At 41.7% G+C, this 25,607-nt stretch overlaps 1 protein-coding gene across 1 annotated transcript in view; it reads right to left on the bottom strand.

The window, feature by feature from the left end:
- The window catches only part of LOC139765437 (P-selectin-like), a 113,024-nt gene that overhangs the window by 20,348 nt on the left and 67,069 nt on the right, over window positions 1-25,607 (bottom strand). Inside the window, exons 2-10 of the mRNA XM_071692807.1 lie at window positions 14,705-14,816; window positions 9,091-9,149; window positions 8,401-8,610; window positions 7,912-8,004; window positions 5,464-5,586; window positions 4,064-4,143; window positions 3,129-3,333; window positions 2,345-2,494; window positions 1,285-1,461 (exon numbers count right to left, since the gene is read on the bottom strand). Coding sequence (XP_071548908.1) covers window positions 1,285-1,461; window positions 2,345-2,494; window positions 3,129-3,333; window positions 4,064-4,143; window positions 5,464-5,586; window positions 7,912-8,004; window positions 8,401-8,610; window positions 9,091-9,149; window positions 14,705-14,816 — 1,209 coding nt within the window. The remainder of the gene's footprint in view (window positions 1-1,284; window positions 1,462-2,344; window positions 2,495-3,128; window positions 3,334-4,063; window positions 4,144-5,463; window positions 5,587-7,911; window positions 8,005-8,400; window positions 8,611-9,090; window positions 9,150-14,704; window positions 14,817-25,607) is intronic.

Below are 25,607 nucleotides of genomic sequence, written 5' to 3'. Positions count from 1 at the left end.
TTAATGACATTACCAGTCATATTTGCTGAATAGGCAAGGGTGAGTTTAATTAAAAGGCTTTATAACTAATAAACCTCTAAACTTAATGTACCTAACTGACATATTGACCTATATGACTCTTCTAGTGCCACACTCATAAAGAAATGTGATTTCCATAGAAAATTCAGCCTCATGTACAGGATACTAATCAATTTTGGTCAATTTACAAATATATGTAAGATTACTGTGTCATTAATAAGTAAAAGCATTAAGTGAAGCCTTTTCTAAAGTAGACTGGTAAACATTTTGCTATTCATAGACAAAAAAATTCCATGCCATTACTGCCTCATTTATCATATCAAATAAATCTTTAAAACCATCCCTTAATTGTTTAATTTTCTTGAGGAAGCCTGGCCAATACCTCTCAACTATCAGAGCTCAAAGTTATACATGATTATTCTAATCACAAATTCCTTGGATTCCAACTACTTTCTAATAAAATGGGTACCATTTCAAAGTCTAGTAAATTTCTTACTTCCTGATATAGTTTAATAGCTATACTGAAGTCAAACCATTTGAATACTCTGCATCCCCACACTAAGTTATATCTTTCTTGTCAGTATGTTCTCTATCATCCCCACACTAAGTTATATCTTTCTTGTCAGTATGTTCTCTATCATGTAATCATTAATCTTTTATTCATTATTCCTTCCATTATCTATCTTTTGAACAGTATCCTCTCATCTCCTATGCAATAAAATTACTTTCACTGCACTGCGACAGAATTTCGTTCCATCTGTTACAAAACCAGTCCTTTTTATCAATCTGACAAATGACTTGGCATAATGACATGGCAAAAGATGCCAGGTCAGATTCATACAACATCCACACTATATGGTGTTCAGTCTTCATGTTCCTCATCTTAAATGACATTGGCATATATGATAATTACTTTTGTTTTTCTAATCCCATACATATCATTTACTCATGGTTAACAGCTTAACTCTACTCAGTCCACTGTTAACAAAAGAACTATTCCTTCTGCACTGATAATGTATTTTGCATCTCTATCATGATTTGTATGCTCAATATGTCCCTTTACACTCCACTACAGCAATCCACTCACATTTTCTTGCTCTCACATACATTTCTTGGGTTTTACTTAAAAGCACATACATCCTATTAATCTCTAACAATCATAATAATGCAATTTTATTCCACTTTGATCATTGATAAGTGACTGACCAGTATCATAAATGCTTACTTTAAGGTGCTATGCCACACCACAGTATCATAAGTACTTACACTTGCACTCAGGTGCTTTGCCACTCCAGAAGCCATTGGAAAGGCAGGTTCGGGTGCTGTCTCCCAATACCACATTCCCCACAGGGCACTGGTAAGTTATGGTGGCCCCAGTAGATGTATCCGTGCTCCCTATGGTTGTGTTCTCATTGAGGTCCGGAGAACCACATGAGGTTGGTTCTGAGAGGGATTTAAAATGCAAGGGAAAACCCAATAAATACATGAAGATAGTACCATTTGAAAGCAGAATAAAATCTATGAATGGAGAAAAAAAAAGGCCCTTTACTAAATACCAAAATTATTTTGAAAACTACAATTCAGTAGACACAATGATCTACTACAAGTTCTTGACAATGACCTTCCTCTTCATTTAACATACACTGAAGGTTTCAATCAACAATGAAACTGTCAATGGCAAGAGTCTATTCACAGAAGCAAGATTTTAAAGTAACGAATCATAGGTTGTTCTTGAGAGTAAAATGGAATGAGAAAATTATTTCAACTTGCATATATGCTAAAACAGTTAAAGTTTAAAGGTCATCAAGAAAATGAATGATGAACTAACAGGTCCAGAATAACCACTTGAGCTTGTCCCTAATGTCATACAAAGTACTTTTAAGGACACTAAGAAAGATCAGATGTTTATATGGGAATACTAGTAACCTATCAGTTTTCATGATAATTTTTCCAGATTCTTTAATTCATTTGGTGTACATACGCACAACAATATTCTCATCCCATGATCTGCTCTCAGGATATCAACTTTTGATATTTCCTAATTCTCTGTCACATCAATGGTGCTTATGTATATAGCAGATCCACTGGAGGCAGTACTGCTTAGAGCGTGGAAAGCATGAATCCATCTCACAAAAATATCAACCCTCATGATACAAACAAGCAATAAAAGCTATACATTTTACATCATTGAATCATAATGGTACTATCAGTTGTGGCAAATCAAATGAATACTTTAATTTAACAACAGCTCCATTAGGTGTTCTATGGAACAGGAGTTAACTGTAATGCAAAAGTTACTGAAAGTGAGGTACAATCTGGTACTCACGGAACTGGCAAATCCAGTGGAGATAATTTAACTCACAACCGACATCATTCCACTTCCATTCACGACCTCCATCCAGCACCACACACTTCTGCTCCCCATTATAGTTGTTAGGCTGGTCCTGACCCCACCGTGGGTTCTCTATCACTTCCCCTGAAACAGTTTGATGACATTATTATACTTGTCTGTTTCATCAAGTAAATCATGAAAACTAAACAAAGCAATGATTAGAGGCCCAACTAACTATTCAGTTCCTGTTGAGAAATATAAAACCACATGATTAACGTGAAACATAAAGGAACCTACTTTCCACCCAACACCAAATGAATTCAATACTCGAGGAAAGATGGGGTGATCTGCAGCTGACCAAGCATTCATTCTAAAAGTGAACTCTGCTTCCTTCATCTAAAGTAAATAAAACCATTGTATCATCTTATACTGAATGGAGGAAAAACACTGTTCAATGAACACTAAGTTTTACCAGGAACAGCTGGGATGGTTTGCTATCTGCTTACTGCCAAATGTAATACTGACAGAAGACAGTTACACCAAAACTATAAATGTGACCCATGAAACACATGCTGCCTGCTCTACAGCATAGACATAAGAAATTTAATAAAAATTGATGGAAATACTGTTTGGAAAATATCATAAAAATCTGAGTTACAATCTATGGCCAAGGATGGAATTTTTTCAAGTTATGGGCCCATCTAACATATGTCAAGTGTAACTATGATAGCAAGGAGCCCTTCTGTGTACCCAATGTTAATAGAGACCAGCAACATACCGTTTACCCAACGCCAAGTGCGAGAAATGAACTGTGGATCCTTCTGTGCTCCGATCCATATAAGGTTTGTCTTTATCTTGTCTTTGACCCTTTCCAGCTCTGACATCAGAAACTTGTGAGTGGCTAGTCCCATATTGTGTATGAGGTCACCCCCATGATTCTGACAGTACTCCCGGCCTCGCTCAAAGTCACCCCCTTCCGTGATCTGCAAAGGGTTAAGGTGTAATTTTAAGTAAAGGGGAGTTATGGCAGTGTCTGTATTGAGGAGCTAGGAGTTAATTAGGTTCATGAAAGGGTAAGAGACTCTGAAGGGATGTACAAGGGGAAACTTGCACACAACTAAAGTTGTATCTGCAGAGTAATAAAGGAATTAAGTATATGCTTGAAGTGTACGGGTTTCACAGGGGTATAGTTGACCATGAGATGGGGTAATCAAATTAAAGGAGTGCATGAATCACTTGTAGTATTTGACCAATTAAAAGTTAGCCTATAGATTATAGGTAACAACCAAGTTGACAGGAAAGATAGCCTATACTTAAATGCAAGAACTAAACTGACAAATTCTAAGTTCACGAAGTTTTCGCCAACAGACTGAAAAGATGATTTAATATCTGTGCACTTGGATAAAATCTACTGAAGACTCTAACAGACAATTTGAATTTTATAAGGTAAAACAATTACAAACAGATGGAGCTGATAAAAATTGTCATCCAAATTGATACTACAATTAAATGAAAAGGCAACTGTATTCTGTACGGCAGAATACAAATGGTAAAATGAGCAAAAAGGCTTGTAATCTACATTCCAAGACTAAGCCAACACTAAGAATGAATCTGTAAATCACTGGCAAATGACAATCCTCTAGTTTTAGAAGCTGAAACAAGCATGGCAATGAGAAAGGATAACTTGTACAGAAAAATTACTTATTGAGTTACCTGTAGCTCGTAGCAGGTCTGGTTGAAGATAGTAAGGGACGTCAACTCAGCCTTATCACTGCACCGTTCTTCAGAGAACTCTGACGATGATAAGGAACTGGATTAGTCTCCAATTCATAGATATATGAAAATACCTGTGACAATATTTTGTTTTGATGGCAGGGCTAGTGCATAGCTCTCTTGCCATCTAGAGAGAGATGCATCACTCAGAAGACATGGTAATTGGGAGATAACCATAATATTCTGAAGCTACGTATTTCCAAAGCACTGTCATTCCAGAAAAGAAACAACTCTCATGACCAACAAGAAGTTTATTGCAAAGCCAAAGAGATGGAGGAGCAGTCACAGATTTTAGGCTACTTATCTTGGTTTTGTATCCAGGTTTCATATTTACGTTTGTATGTCAAACTAATAATTTTCTACTTGTGTCTGCGGTACTGAGGGGACAGTTCACATGCCTCAAGGTTAATAATGTCATAGACAACATAGCTCAAGGAAGTAATTTTGTTATTAGGGGTTGGATGTGAAGTGACACACTGATAATAATAATGAAAAATGACGTACGATACAACTTTGGGGTGAATGGCTCGTGGTCACCATGAGGAATGGACAGAGGGAAGAAATAATTTTTTCTACATTATAAAGCATTAAAAATACAAATGTTCTTGAAATGACTATGGGCACTAAGTGATTTAATTTACTTGCATAATTCTTGAACATGTAAATGACTCCCAATACTATGACTTAAATCTTCTAATTTCTTGAGGAGTCATGTACAACACTACAGTGTACTACATTTCAACCTGAAATTCATCTTCCATAGTACATTTGGCATCTGTACACCTTGGGAGAGCATTTCTGTACATCCAGGTCCTTATTCTGAAAAGTACTTATACATTCCCACAGTGGTACACATGTATAACCTGCAATACACTCACCTTGTGTAGAGTACACCTGTAGAGCCAGTAGTACACTTACCTTGAGTTGAGTACACCTATACAGCCAGTAGCACACTTACCTTGTGTAGTGATTGCATGTACAGACAGCAGCACCTTGTGTGAAGGTAACCTGTACACCCACCTTATGTAGTACATCTGTAGAGCCAGCAGTACATGTGTACCCTAACTTATGTAGTACACCCACAGAGCCAGCACTACCCCTATACACCCACCTTATGTAGTACACTTGTAGAGCCAGCATTACACCTGTACACCCACTTTATGTAGCAAACCTGTAAAGCCAGTAGTACACCTGTACCCCTAACATGTAGTACACCTGTAGAACCAGCAGTACACCTGTACACCAAAGTTATGTAGTACACTTGTAAAAGCCAGAAGTACCCCTGAACATCCACCTTATGTAGTACACCTGTAGAGCCAGCAGTACACCTGAACACCCACCTTGTGTGGAGTACACCTCCACTTCACAGAGGGACATAGAGCCTTGTACCCCCACCATCTGTACAAACAGGTACCGTCCCCTCATAGGCCGAGCGCACCGCAGCTCCTTCGTTGTACCTTCCTCTGTACCGGAGAGACAACACGGTACAGTGAGTGTACAAGGTACCAAAGTCACCACTAGGGGGAAAGACAGTTATATCTATCTCAGAGTTTGGGGTAAGAAGTGATGAAAGTCTTATGATGATTGTCTATAAGGGTGAAGATAGACAGGGCCATGTGAGCGATTGTAAAGGAGGAAGATAATGGCATGCGACGCTCTTCTGTAAGGTCCAAAATAGCGCGATGTAAGTCTCGTCCACCGGAATTCAAATGACATTAGGACGAGTCTACCATATTATGTTCTCTCTCCCTGGGGACTACCATGAGTCTCGCTAACAATGAATGACCAGCCACATACGAAATGAAGACCCACTTAAAAGTCATGAACGAAACACTACAATGGGCTATACATTATCATGAACAATATGGTCATGCGATCATGACAAGGCCGGGAAGAGCATAAGAATAGTTCGATAATACCCTTGCTTGCCACTAGGACTGACCCACTTTCCCTTATGTCCAGCCCGAACTACTGAACCACTGAACCACCACTGTCGTTCGGAACAGTAGCGCCAAATCGGGGGTCAGCACAACAGATGGGAGTGGGACGGCAACAGATGCAGGGATGAGGCCACCACAGGAAGCTGTCAAGGTAACCCAGGTCCAGGCGTGGACGACCCTCGTCAGCGTCGCCTACGGGTTGCCTGATGAGATGGTCCTCAAGGTGGCCACCCCAAGCCTCTGACAACACACCATCCAGGTAGCCAGCCTCTCTCTCTCTCTCTCTCTTGGAATGGAGTCTCTCTCTCTTGGAATGGAGCGAAGGGCAACTGTGGCCCAGACGAGAGACACCAGAACCACACAACAAACGCAACTACCAGACATATAATAACCCAATGACCCTCACCAAACCATGTTTCATTCCTGCATGTTTCCCTCACCACTAAACCATGTTTCATTCCTGCATGTTTCCCTCACCATCAAACCATGTTTCATTCGTGCATGTTTCCCTCACCATCCCGTTTACCATTCCTCCTCACACACGTCCACATTCCTCTCCACTACACCATGGTTTGCTGAATTATAACGTCTACCACAGTCTGCTATAGTTCGCTTTGCCTCTAAACTCCCAAAAAAGATTCCTAAAAAGCTGAACACTTTAGCTGAATTGCCTTAAACTCCGTAATACAATATTTTTCCCCCACTCCTTATCTAGCACCACCTGCATCTACCTGCCTTGCATAATTAATACAACAGACCTTCACATCTCTCTACAATCAATGCCCATCACATAAGAATCAAGGAAAACTAGCATAAGGCGACCTTCTATCCAAAGTGAATATGAAACACGCAATAATACAGGAGGTGGATCTGTACCATCCAATTCATACTAGACCAGAATATCACATTTATATCACCCGCAAGAGCTGACTCAATGCCTTCATTGTGATTAACAGTTAAGCTACATCATATTTCCCCCCTCTCCATCTAGGTGTAATAAACACACTAGTGGTGGATGAAGGTATTACTGGGAACTACGTGTCCACAGAAAATGACCAAAGAATAAACATGAGGCGAACAGGGAAGGTACATATTGGGACTTACCCAAGGCTGGCCAGTCAACATGTTGGGAAGCAATGGGTAATACATGGTGATGAGGTAGGTATGGTGATGGTGACGGGCCAGGATGGTGAAAGGAAGCCATGACAGAGGTAGTGGGTTTTGATGACAATGTAGATGGGGTTGAAAACGAAAGTGGAACTGAATACTGATGGTGAACCAGGATATATATACTAGCGATGGTGACATAGTGCTACTACTTCCATATTAAATGAACGAATAACGAAATAAAAAAAGAAGATACGTAAGACATCACATGTACAGAGCAACACACGAGAGAAAACCAGTATGGAACCAGCAGCAATCACAAGGCAAACCTGTCTGATATCACTCAAATATGATGTGGCAAGGCTATTTAGACCCATGATGGCAATGTGGCAAGACTACAGACCCATGATGGCAATATGGCAAGGCTACAGACCCATGACGGCATGTCAGGTTATTCGTATGAAGTATAACGGATGATGCAATATTGAAGAGTTTTTAGGGAGTAAGAGGAGCTTCCACTTAACTTGGGTCATAATTGGTTAGGCTACGTTAGGACTGCAGTGTGATGGGTACAGAAGGAGGAAGAGAGAGGTTTAAGGAATCGCCCAAAGGCATCTATGGAAGGGGGATGGGTCACTAATAACCTTACTCCAACACACACACCACACACCTGGAGGATGTGTGTGTGTGTGTGTGTGTGTGTAAACAATGAGACACTGGGGGACATGCAGTGGACCTTACCGATGGTGCCTGGGAACCAAGAACACAGACGGTTCCTCTGGATGTTGTACGAGTCTCCCACGCGGATCTCGATGTCTTGGAGAGGCTGGTGTCCTGAGGAGAGAACATGGCACAGGTCAGGTTTGGGTGGTGGCCTGGTGTGTGGATAAGCCAGGGTATAAAGACAAGGCAGAGGCTGGTGATGTACCGAGATGTTCTGCCAAAATTGAATGAATGAATCAAGACTAAATCAAACACAATAAACTTAAAACAAACTGGGAGCATCAGACTGACAATATATTTCCAGCATATATATATATATATATATATATATATATATATATATATATATATATATATATATATATATATATATATATATATTTTCATACACGGAAATCTGATGTGTAACTGTAATTTTTGAGGTGAACGGCGCGCGTCCCAGGGAGGTAGTACACCCATGAAAACAGCATCTCTCTCTCTCTCCTGGCATGGCAGGGAAGGACTCACCACAGCAGCCCCTGGTCGAGATACGGATGACTGTGACCTCGTACTCCTGCAGGAGATCGACCGACCACCAAGGGCTGGACTCCACCAGGGTCTCGGTGCAGTGCTGCCCGTCGTGCACCGTCGTCAGGTAACCATCGTTGGCATTCTCGCCCTTACCACCACGGGCCGTGGACGACTGGTTCACTGGCTTCTTCCAAGCCACGTTGGTCGCTGGTGGGTACAATACACACACTCAGTTGCGTTAACAGACACTTATGATAACTATATGCACATCCTAACAGAGATGGATATCTAGAGATATTATCTGAAACACTGAACAAGATATTAAGAGACATAATGACTACCATTTTACGAAAATCTGTGGATCTGGTTAATGAGAAGCTTCATATGAAATATTAACGAAATCCTGTGATTTCTTTGAAACCAATGATGATTACTTATGAAAATAAAATTAAGTATAAAATCTATACACTCACATCATAAAAGAACCTTAAATATAATGTTAATATATGAAGTTACACTTAAATACCATATTCCCAAAGTGACCCTACAATAACCTATAAATTAAACGAGTGTCTGGTATAACGCTGGAGTAATTCATTAAAGGGGAAAAGAAAATGTTGCATAAATCAACCCTCAAGACACTAAAATTCAAATCAGAGCTTAGAAGAATGTAAATATTTTACTCACCACAAATTGGTAGATCGCCCGCCCATTTGCCATCAATTCCACAGGTTACTGATGCAGACCTAGTGAGGGAGAGGAATGCCATAAAAAACGGGAAAAAGAAAATAGAAAATGGGATTTTGTGTTTAAGAAAATAATGAGTGATTTATGCACTACAGGCGTCAATGTACGGGGTCAATAACACCAATAAATATCTAGATAATTTCTCTTGAGTCAAATTGTTCAAATAAGTCTACAGAATTCCGTTAGCATATGTTACATACATAATTTTCTTTCTGCTTTCTGAAAAAATACTACTTCGCCCCTTTCTGCTGAATAGTGAAGGCAAAAATCGTATTTACATAAATGGATGTGTATGATTAAAAAGATCTAACGTACACCTGTTAGTCTAAATACAAATCAAACCTAAAAGTCATCAAACCCAACAACATATACATTAAACATGATACAGAAATGTGTGTAAATTTGGACAAACAAAACATATGACAATGAGAACAAAATTACACAGAAAAATAATGCTGGGAGCATATCTTGCGGGTTCCCATCCCACACGAAATACACCTAAAAAATTTAAGGAAGTTATTATTATTGTCACATATGAGTCAGCAGTAAAGACTAAATCATTTCCTAGATGGTGGAAGTGTAGGAAACTGTGTGGGACATCTGGTGCGACCCACATTGCGAGGTGGATGAACTAGGCTGGAATTGAAGATTTCCTTTAACGAGCTGTCACTTGACAGGAATTTACGATTTCCCTTTAAAAGTTGTAAAATTTCCCTTAATTCACTAATTTCTGGACTTAGACGTCGTCAGAATATCTATTATTTGTAAATTAGTCTACTTTTATACGACGACCTCTTCAGTGTTTACACACTGCTATAGCAACAGGAGGAGGTGGCTCGTCTTGCCATTGATACAGCACAGCGACCAAGCTTTCCACTTGAGCAGTAACAATACCAGAGGAAGTCCTGCTTCCCTACCGACAACGACGCGACATTCTAATAAAAAAAAATATTTACGAGATGGTGGTAATTAGTGACGTCAGGAACCCACCCATCCCCCAATCTATTCAGCCAGTTACATAAGTAGATCGGCTTCAATATTTCTATCGGCCAGGAAGACTTCTTCCATCCCCTATACACCTTAATTTCAACAGGCTATGTCAATCAACATCTAGAAAAAAAAAGATGGATTTATAACTGTAACTTCCGACGACACGCAGTTACGAGAGGGTGGGGAATGAGCGGCTATTTACGACACGTCACTCCTACTGGATGTTGAGCACCAGGGGGTGTCCGCCATATTGAAAGGTGACAACAGTTCAAGGTCAGATGGCTGGCCGCAGGGCTGGGAGGATATACAAATTACTCCTGACCTTGATACCTCCTAGGGCTGGCCACAGAACCACAGGATCACAGTCCTGTACTGCTCTAACTAGTAGTAAGAGCAAATGTATGAGAATCAATGATGTAAATGAAGTAAATACATTCGAACTGCCTTGCGTCTCTTAAAATAATATCCCAAACAAAAGTCAGAAAATGTCTGCGTCAAATAATTATATATTTTTCATCCAATGCGTACAGCGTAGTCTCCACCAACAGCTCTTTCCAAGACTGATAAAATGAAGATGATTAAATTTCAAGGTCGTCTGTACCCGAGAGATGGAAGACTTAAATGTGAGGTACGCAGAGCGAGGCTGTGGCGTCGTCTGGGGCGCCATGATGGGTGTCCCGAGGGCGCAAGTCTCTCGACACTATCATGCAGACAATGGCCTGCATGACACCTCCCATTACCAGCTGATACGGAAAAACATCTATCGGAATACATCTATCAACTGTCACTAAACCTCTTCGGCATGACTTTATGATCCTCAAGCACGACAGTTCGACCTTTAGGAATGAATGAGGTTCTTTAACGAAAGGATCAGGTCAGAAATCTGGCCAATATACACAAGGGTCGTCATGTCGTACTCAAATGACGTACCGTCGTGCTCAAGGGTCGTGCCGTCGTGCTCAGCAACCCTGGTCGTTCGCCAAGCCAGCCTAACCTACTCAGTGACGGGAAATATCAATTATCTTCAAAATGATGGAAACTTTACCTCACCATCAATAAACGCACGACCGACCCATCCACTTTCCCACCGTAAATTATTTATAAACGTCTAAACTGAGGAAATACACCATGAGAATTATATGGGTGAGAATATAGTATCCTTCGCTGGAGTTTTTGTTCGCTGGGCGTCTGTGCGCTGGTGACGTGGCCATGACCGCGGCATAATGATTATCCCTGACGTTATATAACGAAGTGGTGCTACTTCTGATGATTGTGTATCAACCATCAAGGCCATGACGTTCCTACTGTTGAACTAAGGTCTTCATGATGACGCATGGCAATGTGACTTGCTACTGCGATTAACCAGAAGGAAAACACTTCCAGCGAACACTTCACACACACACACACACACACATATATATATATATATATATATATATATATATGGTGAAGAGCTTGTAGATTTATGTGCTGAAAAAGGACTGATGATTGGGAATACCTGGTTTAAAAAGCGAGATATACATAAGTATACTTATGTAAGTAGGAGAGATGGCCAGAGAGCGTTATTGGATTACGTGTTAATTGACAGGCGTGCGAAAGAGAGACTTTTGGATGTTAATGTGCTGAGAGGTGCAACTGGAGGGATGTCTGATCACTATCTTGTGGAGGCTAAGGTGAAAATTAGTATGGGTTTTCAGAAAAGAGGAGTGAATGTTGGGGTGAAGAAGGTGGTGAGAGTGAGTGAGCTTGGGAAGGAGACCTGTGTGGGGAAGTACCAGGAGAGACTGTGTACAGAATGGAAAAAGGTGAGAACAATGGAAGTAAGGGGAGTGGGGGAGGAATGGGATGTATTTAGGGAATCAGTGATGGATTGCGCAAAAGATGCTTGTGGCATGAGAAGAGTGGGAGGTGGGCTGTTTAGAAAGGGTAGTGAGTGGTGGGATGAAGAAGTAAGAGTATTAGTGAAAGAGAAGAGAGAGGCATTTGGACGATTTTTGCAGGGAAAAAATGCAATTGAGTGGGAGAAGTATAAAAGAAAGAGACAGGAGGTCAAGAGAAAGGTGCAAGAGGTGAAAAAAAGGGCAAATGAGAGTTGGGGTGAGAGACTATCAGTAAATTTTAGGGAGAATAAAAAGATGTTCTGGAAGGAGGTAAATAGGGTACGTAAGACAAGGGAGCAAATGGGAACTTCAGTGAAGGGCGTAAATGGGGAGGTGATAACAAGTAGCGGTGATGTGAGAAGGAGATGGAATGAGTATTTTGAAGGTTTGTTGAATGTGTCTGATGACAGAGTGGCAGATATAGGGTGTTTTGGTCGAGGTGGTGTGCAAAGTGAGAGGGTTAGGGAAAATGATTTGGTAAACAGAGAAGAGGTAGTAAAAGCTTTGCGGAAGATGAAAGCCGGCAAGGCAGCAGGTTTGGATGGTATTGCAGTGGAATTTATTAAAAAGGGGGGTGACTGTATTGTTGACTGGTTGGTAAGGTTATTTAATGTATGTATGACTCATGGTGAGGTGCCTGAGGATTGGCGGAATGCGTGCATAGTGCCATTGTACAAAGGCAAAGGGGATAAGAGTGAGTGCTCAAATTACAGAGGTATAAGTTTGTTGAGTATTCCTGGTAAATTATATGGGAGGGTATTGATTGAGAGGGTGAAGGCATGTACAGAGCATCAGATTGGGGAAGAGCAGTGCGGTTTCAGAAGTGGTAGAGGATGTGTGGATCAGGTGTTTGCTTTGAAGAATGTAAGTGAGAAATACTTAGAAAAGCAAATGGATTTGTATGTAGCATTTATGGATCTGGAGAAGGCATATGATAGAGTTGATAGGGATGCTCTGTGGAAGGTATTAAGAATATATGGTGTGGGAGGCAAGTTGTTAGAAGCAGTGAAAAGTTTTTATCGAGGATGTAAGGCATGTGTACGTGTAGGAAGAGAGGAAAGTGATTGGTTCTCAGTGAATGTAGGTTTGCGGCAGGGGTGTGTGATGTCTCCATGGTTGTTTAATTTGTTTATGGATGGGGTTGTTAGGGAGGTAAATGCAAGAGTCCTGGAAAGAGGGGCAAGTATGAAGTCTGTTGGGGATGAGAGAGCTTGGGAAGTGAGTCAGTTGTTGTTCGCTGATGATACAGCGCTGGTGGCTGATTCATGTGAGAAACTGCAGAAGCTGGTGACTGAGTTTGGTAAAGTGTGTGGAAGAAGAAAGTTAAGAGTAAATGTGAATAAGAGCAAGGTTATTAGGTACAGTAGGGGTGAGGGTCAAGTCAATTGGGAGGTGAGTTTGAATGGAGAAAAACTGGAGGAAGTGAAGTGCTTTAGATATCTGGGAGTGGATCTGTCAGCGGATGGAACCATGGAAGCGGAAGTGGATCATAGGGTGGGGGAGGGGGCGAAAATTTTGGGAGCCGTGAAAAATGTGTGGAAGTCGAGAACATTATCTCGGAAAGCAAAAATGGGTATGTTTGAGGGAATAGTGGTTCCAACAATGCTGTATGGTTGCGAGGCGTGGGCTATGGATAGAGATGTGCGCAGGAGGATGGATGTGCTGGAAATGAGATGTTTGAGGACAATGTGTGGTGTGAGGTGGTTTGATCGAGTAAGTAACGTAAGGGTAAGAGAGATGTGTGGAAATAAAAAGAGCGTGGTTGAGAGAGCAGAAGAGGGTGTTTTGAAATGGTTTGGGCACATGGAGAGAATGAGTGAGGAGAGATTGACCAAGAGGATATATGTGTCGGAGGTGGAGGGAACGAGGAGAAGAGGGAGACCAAATTGGAGGTGGAAAGATGGAGTGAAAAAGATTTTGTGTGATCGGGGCCTGAACATGCAGGAGGGTGAAAGGAGGGCAAGAAATAGAGTGAATTGGAGTCGATGTGGTATACAGGGGTTGACGTGCTGTCAGTGGATTGAAGCAAGGCATGTGAAGCGTCTGGGGTAAACCATGGAAGGCTGTGTAGGTATGTATATTTGCGTGTGTGGACGTGTATGTACATGTGTATGGGGGGGGGGGGGTTGGGCCATTTCTTTCGTCTGTTTCCTTGCGCTACCTCGCAAACGCGGGAGACAGCGACAAAGTATGAAAAAAAAAAAAAAATATATATATATATATATATATATATATATATATATATATATATATATATATATATATATATATATATATATATATATATCAACCCTTAGGGCCGGATGAACAGCTGGGCTGATTGTGGACCGACTGCCAGCGACAAAGGGGTTTAATATGTTTAATAAGAAAATGGACATCACATGACATCCTTAGAAAATGGGATTTACAAACTTCTTTTCCTAAGAGGGGCGTGAACAAGCTGACCTCATTCTCCATGGGTCAAAGGTCATCCCCAACTTCCATTCATGCCCTGTAGTCCAGGTTATGTGAGGGGAAGTGAGGGAAGGGGGAGACGACCACACCATCCCCTTAATACGTGGGAGAAGACATCCCAAAGTCCCCCCCATGGTTGAGGCTACACGCTGCTCCCACCGTAAACCTGATGATGATCCTTTGGGAGTTTAGCAGTCGAGAATAATGGAGGGCGGAGACAGAACACCTACCCGAAGAGTTTATATCCGGGGTCGCAGGAGTAGGTGGCCACGCTCGCTGGCGTCCGACTACTGACGGACACCCGGCTGTTGATGGGAACGGCGGGGTAAGGGCATTCCAGTCCTGCGGGAGGAGAAACATACATTACTTCGATCCTCTAGCTCAAAAAAAAAAAAAAAAAAAACCATCAGGGGTGATCCTACCTACAGCATCTCAAGTCTTGGCTAAATCTCAATCTACAGACGTTGCTCAAGTGGTGGGATTTGGGAAGGCCGGATATCGACAAGGAAGGTGAAGCGTAGTTTTGGTTGGAGTGGGATTCATTTCTCGTAGAAGGTAATAAAAGGATTATTCTTATTTAAAACTGGTCTATCTGTGGCCTTTGTGTTGATGATTGTAGTGTGGGGAGTAAATGTCATGTGTGTGTGTCGTACGTGATGTTTAGTAGATACTAAATTGGAGTTTATATATACATATATATATATATATATATATATATATATATATATATATATATATATATATATATATATATATGAGACTTTACGTCATAAAAACACGAGTTAAGAAAGTAAAAATAGGAGTATTAAAACTTCTAAACATGCATGACTGTACACCAGCCTATGAAAAAATAAAATTGTTTTGTTTTTGGCCAGATGTCCCTCGATATTATCCCCCACCGGCAGGCAGGTCCACGCCATCTCATTCCCGATGATTCAAATCCTCTGGTTTATACTTAAGCACATGTTCATCAGAAAACTGACAGTATCTTTATCTATTAAAAAAGAATAAATATATATGAAAATCTTCACCGACTCAAGTCGAATGAACGCGAATGTATAATTAATTCATGCGGTCGTGTTGCGGGGGTTCCTTCCCATCCGGCGAAGGGCAGCTCGTGGCCGCCGCTCCTCCCCCAACACACACACACACACACACACAATGGACTTTCTGATCCATTAACCTGTTGGTAGCCGCAGCCTCACGAACCGTGCCTGCGCAGAAGACTTAAATCTGTTCTGTCCAGCAGCGTGGGAGAAGAGGCGAGCTGTCCAGAAAACTCATCAAACGCCCAGACTACCGCGCCATCATGGCGTGTGGACAAAATGATCGGGTTTATATAACTAATGAGTGTTAATGATGACAACCCTAATGTAATTACGAGGATTTCAATCACTATCGACATATGAAAAACTGGCATTTCGTAAATGTACAAAATATTAATTTTCTATATGAAGGTTGGTATACGTTTATATGAGCGCAAACGTTTTCTCATTTACGTTTTCTACACGAATATCAAACGTTTTCTAAAATTAACGCAAACGTTTTCTACATTAACACGTACGTTCTCTACATGAACTAAAGGGGTTTTCTAACAGAAAAAAAAAATATATATATATATTTCCTAGATAAACGCGTATTTCTATCATTTTATCCATAAAGTTTTCATACGAATTTATAAGTTTATTGTTGTCTTGGAACAGCCAGTCACCCCTACCACGGGACTCGAACCCACATCCCTTTAGCTGAGGTCAGACGCACTCATGGTGAGAATCGAACCCCGGCACGCGGGATATCGAACACCCACCTACACCAATAAACCAGCAGAGCGTTGTACAGATGAACGATGATCAACGAACCTTCAATCTTGTGGTTAGAGTGACTGTGTATTTTATGACGTCAGCAGTGACTTCAGAGCTCACCATGACGTCAGTGGAAGTTCTATGACGTCATAGCAGTGACTTCAGAGCTTACCATGACGTCAGTGGAACAGTTCAATCTCTCTCATGGCGATAGAAAATGGATCAGAAACATAAAATTAGCGTAACGGACACAACTTCACGAATACTCTCTCTCTCATTTGTGAATCATTTCGGGAATCACTATCAAAACACGTCGAATCTGGACTAATTTCTACTTAAGGACGTTTTCGGAGACCAATGTCTTCTTTCGTCAGTCACTTTCCAGAAGTTTGGCGATGGACCAGAGTTCGTAAAAGATCAGGTTTCTATATATTCCATCACTACTAGTTAAAGGTTTGGTTTCTAAACATTTAATCGCTCCATTAGTTCAGAATCTGGTCTCTATCAACAACGTCTCCCTAGCATCTACCACGCAACATGAAATATGGTAAAAAAAAAAAAAAAAAAGCCATTACTTTTTTCGCCAAAATAAAACAACGAAAAACAAACGAAATGAAAAGCGAGAAATTTGAAAATTCAGGAATCAATAATAAAAAAGGGACATACACGTGAATGTAACGAAGATATGAATGCTGATATTTCAGTTAAAACTTCTCGAACCTTTCAGAAATTTAATTAATGAAATCCCACGAGAAACGATCAAGAAATGAACATAAACATTTAGTCATTCATGTGAAAGTCATCTGCCATGTCATCTCTCCCAGTCTCTTCCTTTCTCCCTACCCGAGGCTTTTCTCTCTCTTCTTCCGCTTCCTTCGTTTCTTTCATTCCTCCTTCCTACCTTCGCCCTCTCTGCGAGAGTCCTCCGCCTTCCGCCTCCACCTATTGCAACACCTGAGTGCTCGCTCGTGTTGGGGCGCCGCCCGACCCACCAGCCATCATGGCCTTATACAGGCAGGAGGTGGGGTGGGACGGACGGTGGCGCCATCCCCCCCACACACTGCGGCGGTACAGTGAACTACTGTTTCCCCTTCACCCTAACACTTTTCCCGTTTTCTACGGCGTCCATACGAAACATGATAACAAAATACCGTATGTGATTTTAAGTTCACGCTTCCTGGAAGAGTTTTAGAGTGTTTCATATATCTCTTTGTTCAGAGGAATTGAGTCGTTGGCAGTTGTTAAGTCAATATGCTTACGTCATCAGTGGTAGAGTAGGCGGGTGATTATAAGCATTCAAGGATCGGCTCAGTTTCCTGTAGGGCATCGAACCCAGCTGTCTAAACATGTACGTATTTACACTACAGTTCATTGCTTTCTGCTGATGATACGTTGCAATGCACCGTGTCCGTATGGCTTATACTTTCCATAATGCAATTCATCTCAACAATGCAACCCCACACCTGCAATAATTATGCAGTGCACAACCCGTGTCAACATAACCCGTAATTATTAAACCATCAAGACTACACAAATTTAGGATCTATACTTATTACTGTAATATTGAAATGCGTCGATTTCTAAAAATATCTTAGACTTTGGGTAAATATTCGATGATACTGATTCATAAATCACAGCGAAGATGAATATTCTCAAGGAAAACAAGAAAATAATATAAATGTCTAACGTCGTGATCCGTTATTTTTCAAGATGAAGATCACAAACAAACATCTAAAGATGCTCCAAATCATATACCACAGGTGAGGACACGATAATTTATTTATTTATCTAATTATCTGTCGTGCCTTAACCTCCAACCAACAATCTGGATAAATTCCAACATATGTGTTTACAGTTCTCAATGTCAGACAGTTACATTCTGAACAGCAGAATCTAATATATATATATATATATATATATATATATATATATATATATATATATATATATATATATATATATATAATTTTTTTCCATTCCAATTAAGCTTACCATGGACATAGTTCGGATTCTAAGTCTGAACGTAATTAAAAACAGGAACCTAATTAAGGAACCACCATCTTTGCAATTGCCAATCCAGTAATCTAATACTTTGTTTTCATAACCTTGTCTTAACATCTTGGCTTCGCTGAACTTGTACAAATATATCAACGAGTCGATAAATGTCTGAAATTCTCCAATACAAGAATTACAACTGTAAAATTGTATTGAAAATAATACTTGTAGTAACCCTTTTTTTCTTCCCTCTAAACATAAGAAGCAATGGACATAGGTCTTAACCTGCTTTTTAATCTAAGCTCCTTTATCTAATTCGTCTAAAATTTTTTTGGTTATGTTGTGATGAGATTTCATAGCGATAGCGACCCCTAAACATGGACCTGCATGCATGAGCGCACCAGGATTGCCCGATGTCTCTCACAAAGCAAACGATTACGACGTCATCATCTTGACCTAAATAGGTGTTCTGGAGGAAGGGGAGGGGGGGGGGGGTCAGCCAGGCAACCACCACCCCAGTTACCACGACCCTCCCCGGCCACCAAAATGAGGAAGATGGCTCGTGGGAGTACCTGAAAAAAAAAACGAATTCAACCCGAAATGAAATATACCTCACTCTCACTCAGCGTACGACTTAACAACCTATAGCCTTTACCATTAACAAGTTATGACCATTGCTCGTGACTTTCCATAACCCCCACCCCCCTCCTCCTCCTCCCCCGCCAAGGGTATGTTATGTAATAACCAGTCCAGCTAACCCCAGTGAAGGGAGGCGCCCCCCCCCCCCCAAAGATGGGAAGGAGACGCCATATTGTCTTCTTGGTGTTGAAGACAATAACTTGTGTAACCTGTGTAACTTTAAACGCCAGTTCAGCATAGCTCTCTATATTTCATGATGACCCAACTACTACAGCTGTTAATGTATTGCTCTAGTGTCGTAATAGACGTACAAACGAGGCTGTAACATGCATACGAAATGTCAACATCGGGTTATATGGTGGTGAAAAATTAACGCGCACTAAAGTTCGCGAAACGATTCAACTTATGGCCCTTAACTACATAGTCCTCTTTATTCAACTTGCTTATTGGAGAACCTTAATTATAAGGAAAATACATATTCTAAACAAGCTTCGAGAGTAAAGCGACGCAATCACACCTTCCAATGTGACCCATTTACAATTCCCCCTACACCCACCCCCCCGACCCGGATAAAATGAACCAGCACTATTCAGAAACCCGTTTGGATGTGGGTTTTACCAATCCAGGTCCACCTTCAGGTGACCTATCACCTATCAATGTCCCACATGATATATATACATATTACCCGATGAACTTCTTTTAATGTTACGACGCTTAACAAGTTTGAAGGAATTGTAATGACTTGTCCAATCACTTGACCTTCATGGTACCTGTGGAAAACATGGAACCCGTTACCTTATCCAACAAGTCAGTTACATTTGGACAATTCTCAAAGGAAATTCCGAGGGGCAGCCAGCTCCTGGAGGGGGGAAAGGTCAAGTGCAGTTATCAGGCCAACGATTCAGGTTTTATGACCTAGCCTACAGGCTCTGAGGGTCTGTTAGTCCAACTGTGCTTGGCTCTCGGGTCAAAGCTGACAAAACTATATGTTGTATCCAGTTTATAATCCTGACCATCTTTGCTTGAATATATCTCAATCTTACATTCTACATTCCCAGCTACAGGTTTTGAACTACTGGATGAATACAGTTTACAACACGATTTGTAAGGGACAAATAAGATGTCAATGCCCAGTCTGTGATAACTGTATATACAGGATTAAAAATCTGGAGAAACGTCGGGAAACAGTAGACAGGAAGGTTGGTGTGGGAAGTAGAAGACAAAGATGGCGGGAAACATATAGAGGACAGGAGTCTTGGGTAAGTCTTGCGCCCTTAGGCAGCTAGAGAGGCTAGCTAGCCTAGCCACAATCACCCCCCAACACACCAACCAGCCACCACCACCTTACCCAACGTGTCACACGAACTTTTCTTCCTGATTTGTTCTTTTTTTTCTTTTCCGCAGTCAGTCTCTCGCTTCTTCTCTTCACTCGTGTCTGTTTTACTTCTTCACTGAGTTACAGTTATGGCACGGGTCGGCCCCGCCTTGCCCAGGACGATGGGCGGGAGCTGTGCTTCCACGCCCGTTACAGATATCTCATCTTGTTTATTATGGTCGCTTGGATTGTTGTTCTTCTGCGCCGCGCTGAGCCGTTGGTTCTTTTTTTTTTATTATTTATATTTCGTGAATGGTGTCGTGTGTGTAATATACCCTCAGGTTACATCTGTGGTGAGGATGTATCACCGTCAGTTGACGGAGCGCACAATCCAGTCCAAGAACTTTACAATTAATGAAATGGAGTTTAGTCTCGTTAGGGAACACCTCACTCCAGAGGAGTCCAGCGCTTCTCTGCTACTGATTACAGCGCATATACCTTCGGGAAGGAAGACAAAGAATGCCTATATACAATCGAATGCTTTAATATCCATGTAAACAAGACTTAATTCGCCAAGTCTGACTATAAATGTTGCTGGCCCACATTGACATCATACATCATTATACGGGTCATATTAGATTACGAACGGAATATCATCTATAAACAGGCAATAATTGCATTCTGATGGTCTAACAAGCTTCTCAGTAACTGCCACCATAGCTTTAAGAAACCAAAGGTTTGAACAACCTTCATATTAAGATCTGTCCAAGCCCCTTCCCCGTTTTCAATGTTACGTTTCTTACATTTTCTATTCTCTTAACGTTTTCCCTTTGGTGTCCTAAATTCATGGTATGTAATTCTTTGTTTACTTCAATTACTCTTATCTATCTACCATTACTGAAATCTATTATCAAAATCAAATATAGTCGATGTTGTTGTTGTTGTTGTTGTTTGAGATTAAACCTACCCACAACTCAGGAGGTGCGGGGCCTTATGAATTAGGCTAACCTGTTTGGCTTGACCCAAAGGCGCGTGATGTACTCCCTCACTGTGGCTAGCTACCCTACACACACACACACACACACACACACACACACACACACACACACACACACACACTGTGGTTTGGCTGTTAATATATAGTGCTCAATTATACTGGCCTCTTTCAAACACTCCTCAATAATTACAGAGCCCCTTACAAACCCCTTATCTTCTTTTGAATAAAGTCTTCCATACATTAATAAACTCCACTGTCACTGCTTCCTTCAAGGCTAATTTCCCATACAAATTCAGTGTTTAATTATACAGGAGTTCACCCCCCCCTCCACACACACCTCCATTACCACATATCTCTTATAAACCACATACCACCTGTACCAGGACCTTACATGTTACAGATCATATTCGTCACGAGTTAATGATACGATGTGGCGAAAGTTTCCACGTGAAAGTAATAGCAAAAGTATTGGTGATAGAACAGAAAAAAATCAGTCTCATGGACCAAAAACAGTGGTGTTAAACTGCGTATATGTTGTATCGGAATCGTGGTGTTAGCTCTTTGAGAAGTATTCCAAACTGGTCCAAGTGGAAAATGTTCAAAACCTAATTTGTGTGTGATACAGGAATGGATTCATACTGTTTTATTGTAGTGTTTAATAAGTTCGAACTTACAAGCAAAATACACAACTCATTCTTATAGTTGAACAAATGTTCAGATGACGGTATGAACTTGAATACCAAAATATATATCATCAAAACAATCATTCGAGTCTGAAAACTAATCATGACGAGTAATAAAATGCTATTATTTTATCTCAAAAAGACGTCATCAAAGTCTCAAAAAGTGATCGGTATAGATGGAGGATGTGTGGTGGATGTGAGCGTGATGCGGGAGGCCGGACGGATGGCGGGAGACGAGGCTCCGCCCAGTATATATGGCGCCAAGGTCACTCTCGAGGCCACAGTCGACACAAAGACCCACCAGAGGCAAGAGCCCTTACCTGTAATGTCACCGTCCATCGATACATGACGTAATAAACGATAAGTCGTTCATCTGAGAAGTAGATATCGTAATAAATGACCGAGAACTGAAAAATATGCGAATGAAATAGAGGCTGTTTCCACCCCCCATATAATCTACATCAACTTTCCCTGAAGTTCCCCCACTGTCGATGTTCAATTGTTTACGTGGCGTTCATTTACACATATCTAAAGTCTTGCCCCACATTTGATTAAAACACTTGGACGGCGGACAAAACTTATTGTTAAAAGAAAATGACGGGAGACAGACAATAGGGCGAAGATGACCTCCATTTCTAACCGCTGGCCGGCCATCAGAACAGCCACCACGCCTCTGTACTTCCCTCTCCTCCTTGTCTCTCGCCTTAATATCGTCAAGACTTAAAATTCCGGGGGAAAACAGTTGCCAAAAAGGCTACTTGAGTCTAAATTCGACAAATATATTCACAGACAGACTGTTACACTGTGAGAGAACTTGATGGGAAAAATCACATCATCACATGAGGTAATTAACCTCATAAATTTAATTAGTTTGGTGACTAATTTCCTGATATGTTGATATTTCATGGAATACATATATTTTACTCCATATGAAAAAATGGAGAGAATGAGTGAGGAAAGATTGACCAAGAGGATATATGTGTCGGAGGTGGAGGGAACGAGGAGAAGAGGGAGACCAAATTGGAGGTGGAAAGATGGAGTGAAAAAGATTTTGTGTGATCGGGGCCTGAACATGCAGGAGGGTGTAAGGAGGGCAAGGAATAGAGTGAATTGGAGCGATGTGGTATACAGGGGTTGACGTGCTGTCAGTGGAGTGAATCAAGGCATGTGAGGCGTCTGGGGTGGACCATGGAAAGCTGTGTAGGTATGTATACACGTGTGTGGACATGTGTATGTACATGTGTATGGGGGGGGGTTGGGCCATTTCTTTCGTCTGTTTCCTTGCGCTACCTCGCAGACGCGGGAGACAGCGACAAAGTATAAAAAAAAAAAAAAAAAAAAAAATGAAAAAATTACTTTGGCGAGGCTGTACCATAGTCTGGTGCGTGTGTGTGTGTGTGTGTGTGTGTGTGTGAGAGAGAGAGAGAGAGAGAGAGAGAGAGAGAGAGAGAGAGAGAGAGAGAGAGAGAGAGAGAGAGAGAGAGAGAGCAGGTAAGGAAGACCACAAGGTTTCCTGACCCGATCCTTGGAAATGGCAAGGAATTCTTCGTCTGTAATGGCTTCCTCTACAGTGGGCAACCGTCAGCCGAGGTCCAGTCCCCCCGCCCCCCCGTCCAGTCGTCATCCGTCAGTGGGTGACGGATGTGCGAGGTGGGTGAGGGATGTGCGAGGTGGGTGACGGATGCATAACGTTAACCACTTCAGGTTGATCAAGTGGGAACGCAACGGACACTGGAGGGAAAGCAGTCAAACTCCTCTTTACAGTGGTTCCATCACGTCACACCACGGGACGACCTTTTCATACAACTCTCAATTAGTATCAATCCTAATCAGTATGATATTAAATACATAAATAAATATATGTATATACGACATCTTGGATTTGATCATGGAAAGAAAACGGGTCATTTAAAACATCTGGTGAACGCCGACAATGAGCTAGAATGTTACTGGACTTGTTTACTGTTGGGGCGAACCTGACCCAGTCGGCTACCATCTCCCACTCTCCCCATCACCCCAAGCCACGGGGAGAGAGAGAGAGAGAGAGAGAGAGAGAGAGAGAGAGAGAGAGAGAGACGCGGAAGACAGATCCAGGACACTTGAGCCTTTGAGGAAAGGCCAATCATCGTTCGATATTCAAAATGGACGTCGACGTCCCTCACCAACACACACACACACACACACACACACAGGGGAACTTACGTAACATGGCATTTCTCCCCCCACTGCTATTCCACTGAGAGGGTATAATCGGTGTATTTCCTAGTGGACATAGCAACCAGGACAGATATGGTTAAACTGACGGGGGGCCATTTTGTTTTTTTTCCCACTTCACGCCCCCCCCCCGCGCCAACAATATAAATTCCTAGGATGTCTATAGCAATATACACACGCCCAATATGAGGGAGGAATATGAATAAGGCACCAGACACGTGCACTTGGCATACTACAGTGAGTCTCGGGCACCCAGCATCAATATTCGGATATGTGGGCCCAAAAAAAAAGCGGAGATGACACTCGACAGCCACTGAAGTGATCTCGCTCCTCAGCCGTCCACTAACCCCCCCCCCCCGATACCTGGGGGTGGGAGGTAACGGTAGAGTCTCTCTGGGGGGGGTGGGGGAGGGCTGGCGACCTAACCGTCTACCAGGAGAGAGAGAGAGAGAGAGAGAGAGAGAGAGAGAGAGAGAGAGAGAGAGAGAGAGAGAGAGAGAGAGAGAGAGAGAGAGAGAGAGAGAGAGAGAGAGAGAGAGAGAGAGAGAGAGATTTTCTACTCAGGTAGATTACCCAGGGAGGGACTCAACAATGGGGCTGGGTAAAGGGGGAGTTGGGGGAGATGGAGTGGGGGAGGTGAGGGAGGCGGGGGGAGAATAGCTGAATAGGGGAGAGGCGGAGTGGTGGGGGGTGGGGCGGGGCTAGGGTAAATAGGGGGGGAGGGGAGGAAGGAGAAAGAGGCCCACTGGGGAGAGGAAAGACAGTGGGGTGACCACTGGGGCGACCACTGGGGTGACCACTGGGTCGACCACTGGGGTGACCACTGGGGTGACCACTGGGGCGACCACTGGGGTGACCACTGGGGTAACCACTGGGGTAACCACTGGGGTAACCACTGGGGTGACCTAGCACACAAGACAGACCTTGATCCACTGAGCAATCTAGTGGTCTCACCCTCCCTCGTGTGGACCAATAGATGATAGATAGATATACGATAGATAGACACAGGTAGACAGATTGATATGACGAAGATACGATAGATAGACACAGATAGATAGACAGATATGACGAAGTCAATGCTTGGCTGACATTAAACTGAAGGATACACAAGCGATGATTGTACAGCTTGTAACAGGACATTAATACCTTACGTCAACGTTATAAATTATACTTCGGGGAAAAGAAAACGGGAAAAAAAATGCCAGCAAAACGTTAATTATGATGATGCACAGACGAGAAAATACTGGGAATTTGATGAACACAAGTCAAACACCAAGAATTTGATGAACAAAAGTCAAACACCAAAAATTAAGCAAATTTATATATATAAAAAAAAGAGCAAAAGAATTTAACGAGACGAAGATATGATTTTCAATACAAATCCATAACTTAACGAGAATTTAATCACATACCTTGAAAAATAAATAAATATATATATATATATATATATATATATATATATATATATATATATATATATATATGAAA

The sequence above is a fragment of the Panulirus ornatus genome, chromosome 55 (assembly GCF_036320965.1).
Source record: "Panulirus ornatus isolate Po-2019 chromosome 55, ASM3632096v1, whole genome shotgun sequence".
NCBI classification, from domain to species: domain Eukaryota; kingdom Metazoa; phylum Arthropoda; class Malacostraca; order Decapoda; family Palinuridae; genus Panulirus; species Panulirus ornatus.
This window is presented reverse-complemented; position numbering and strand designations above follow the sequence as displayed.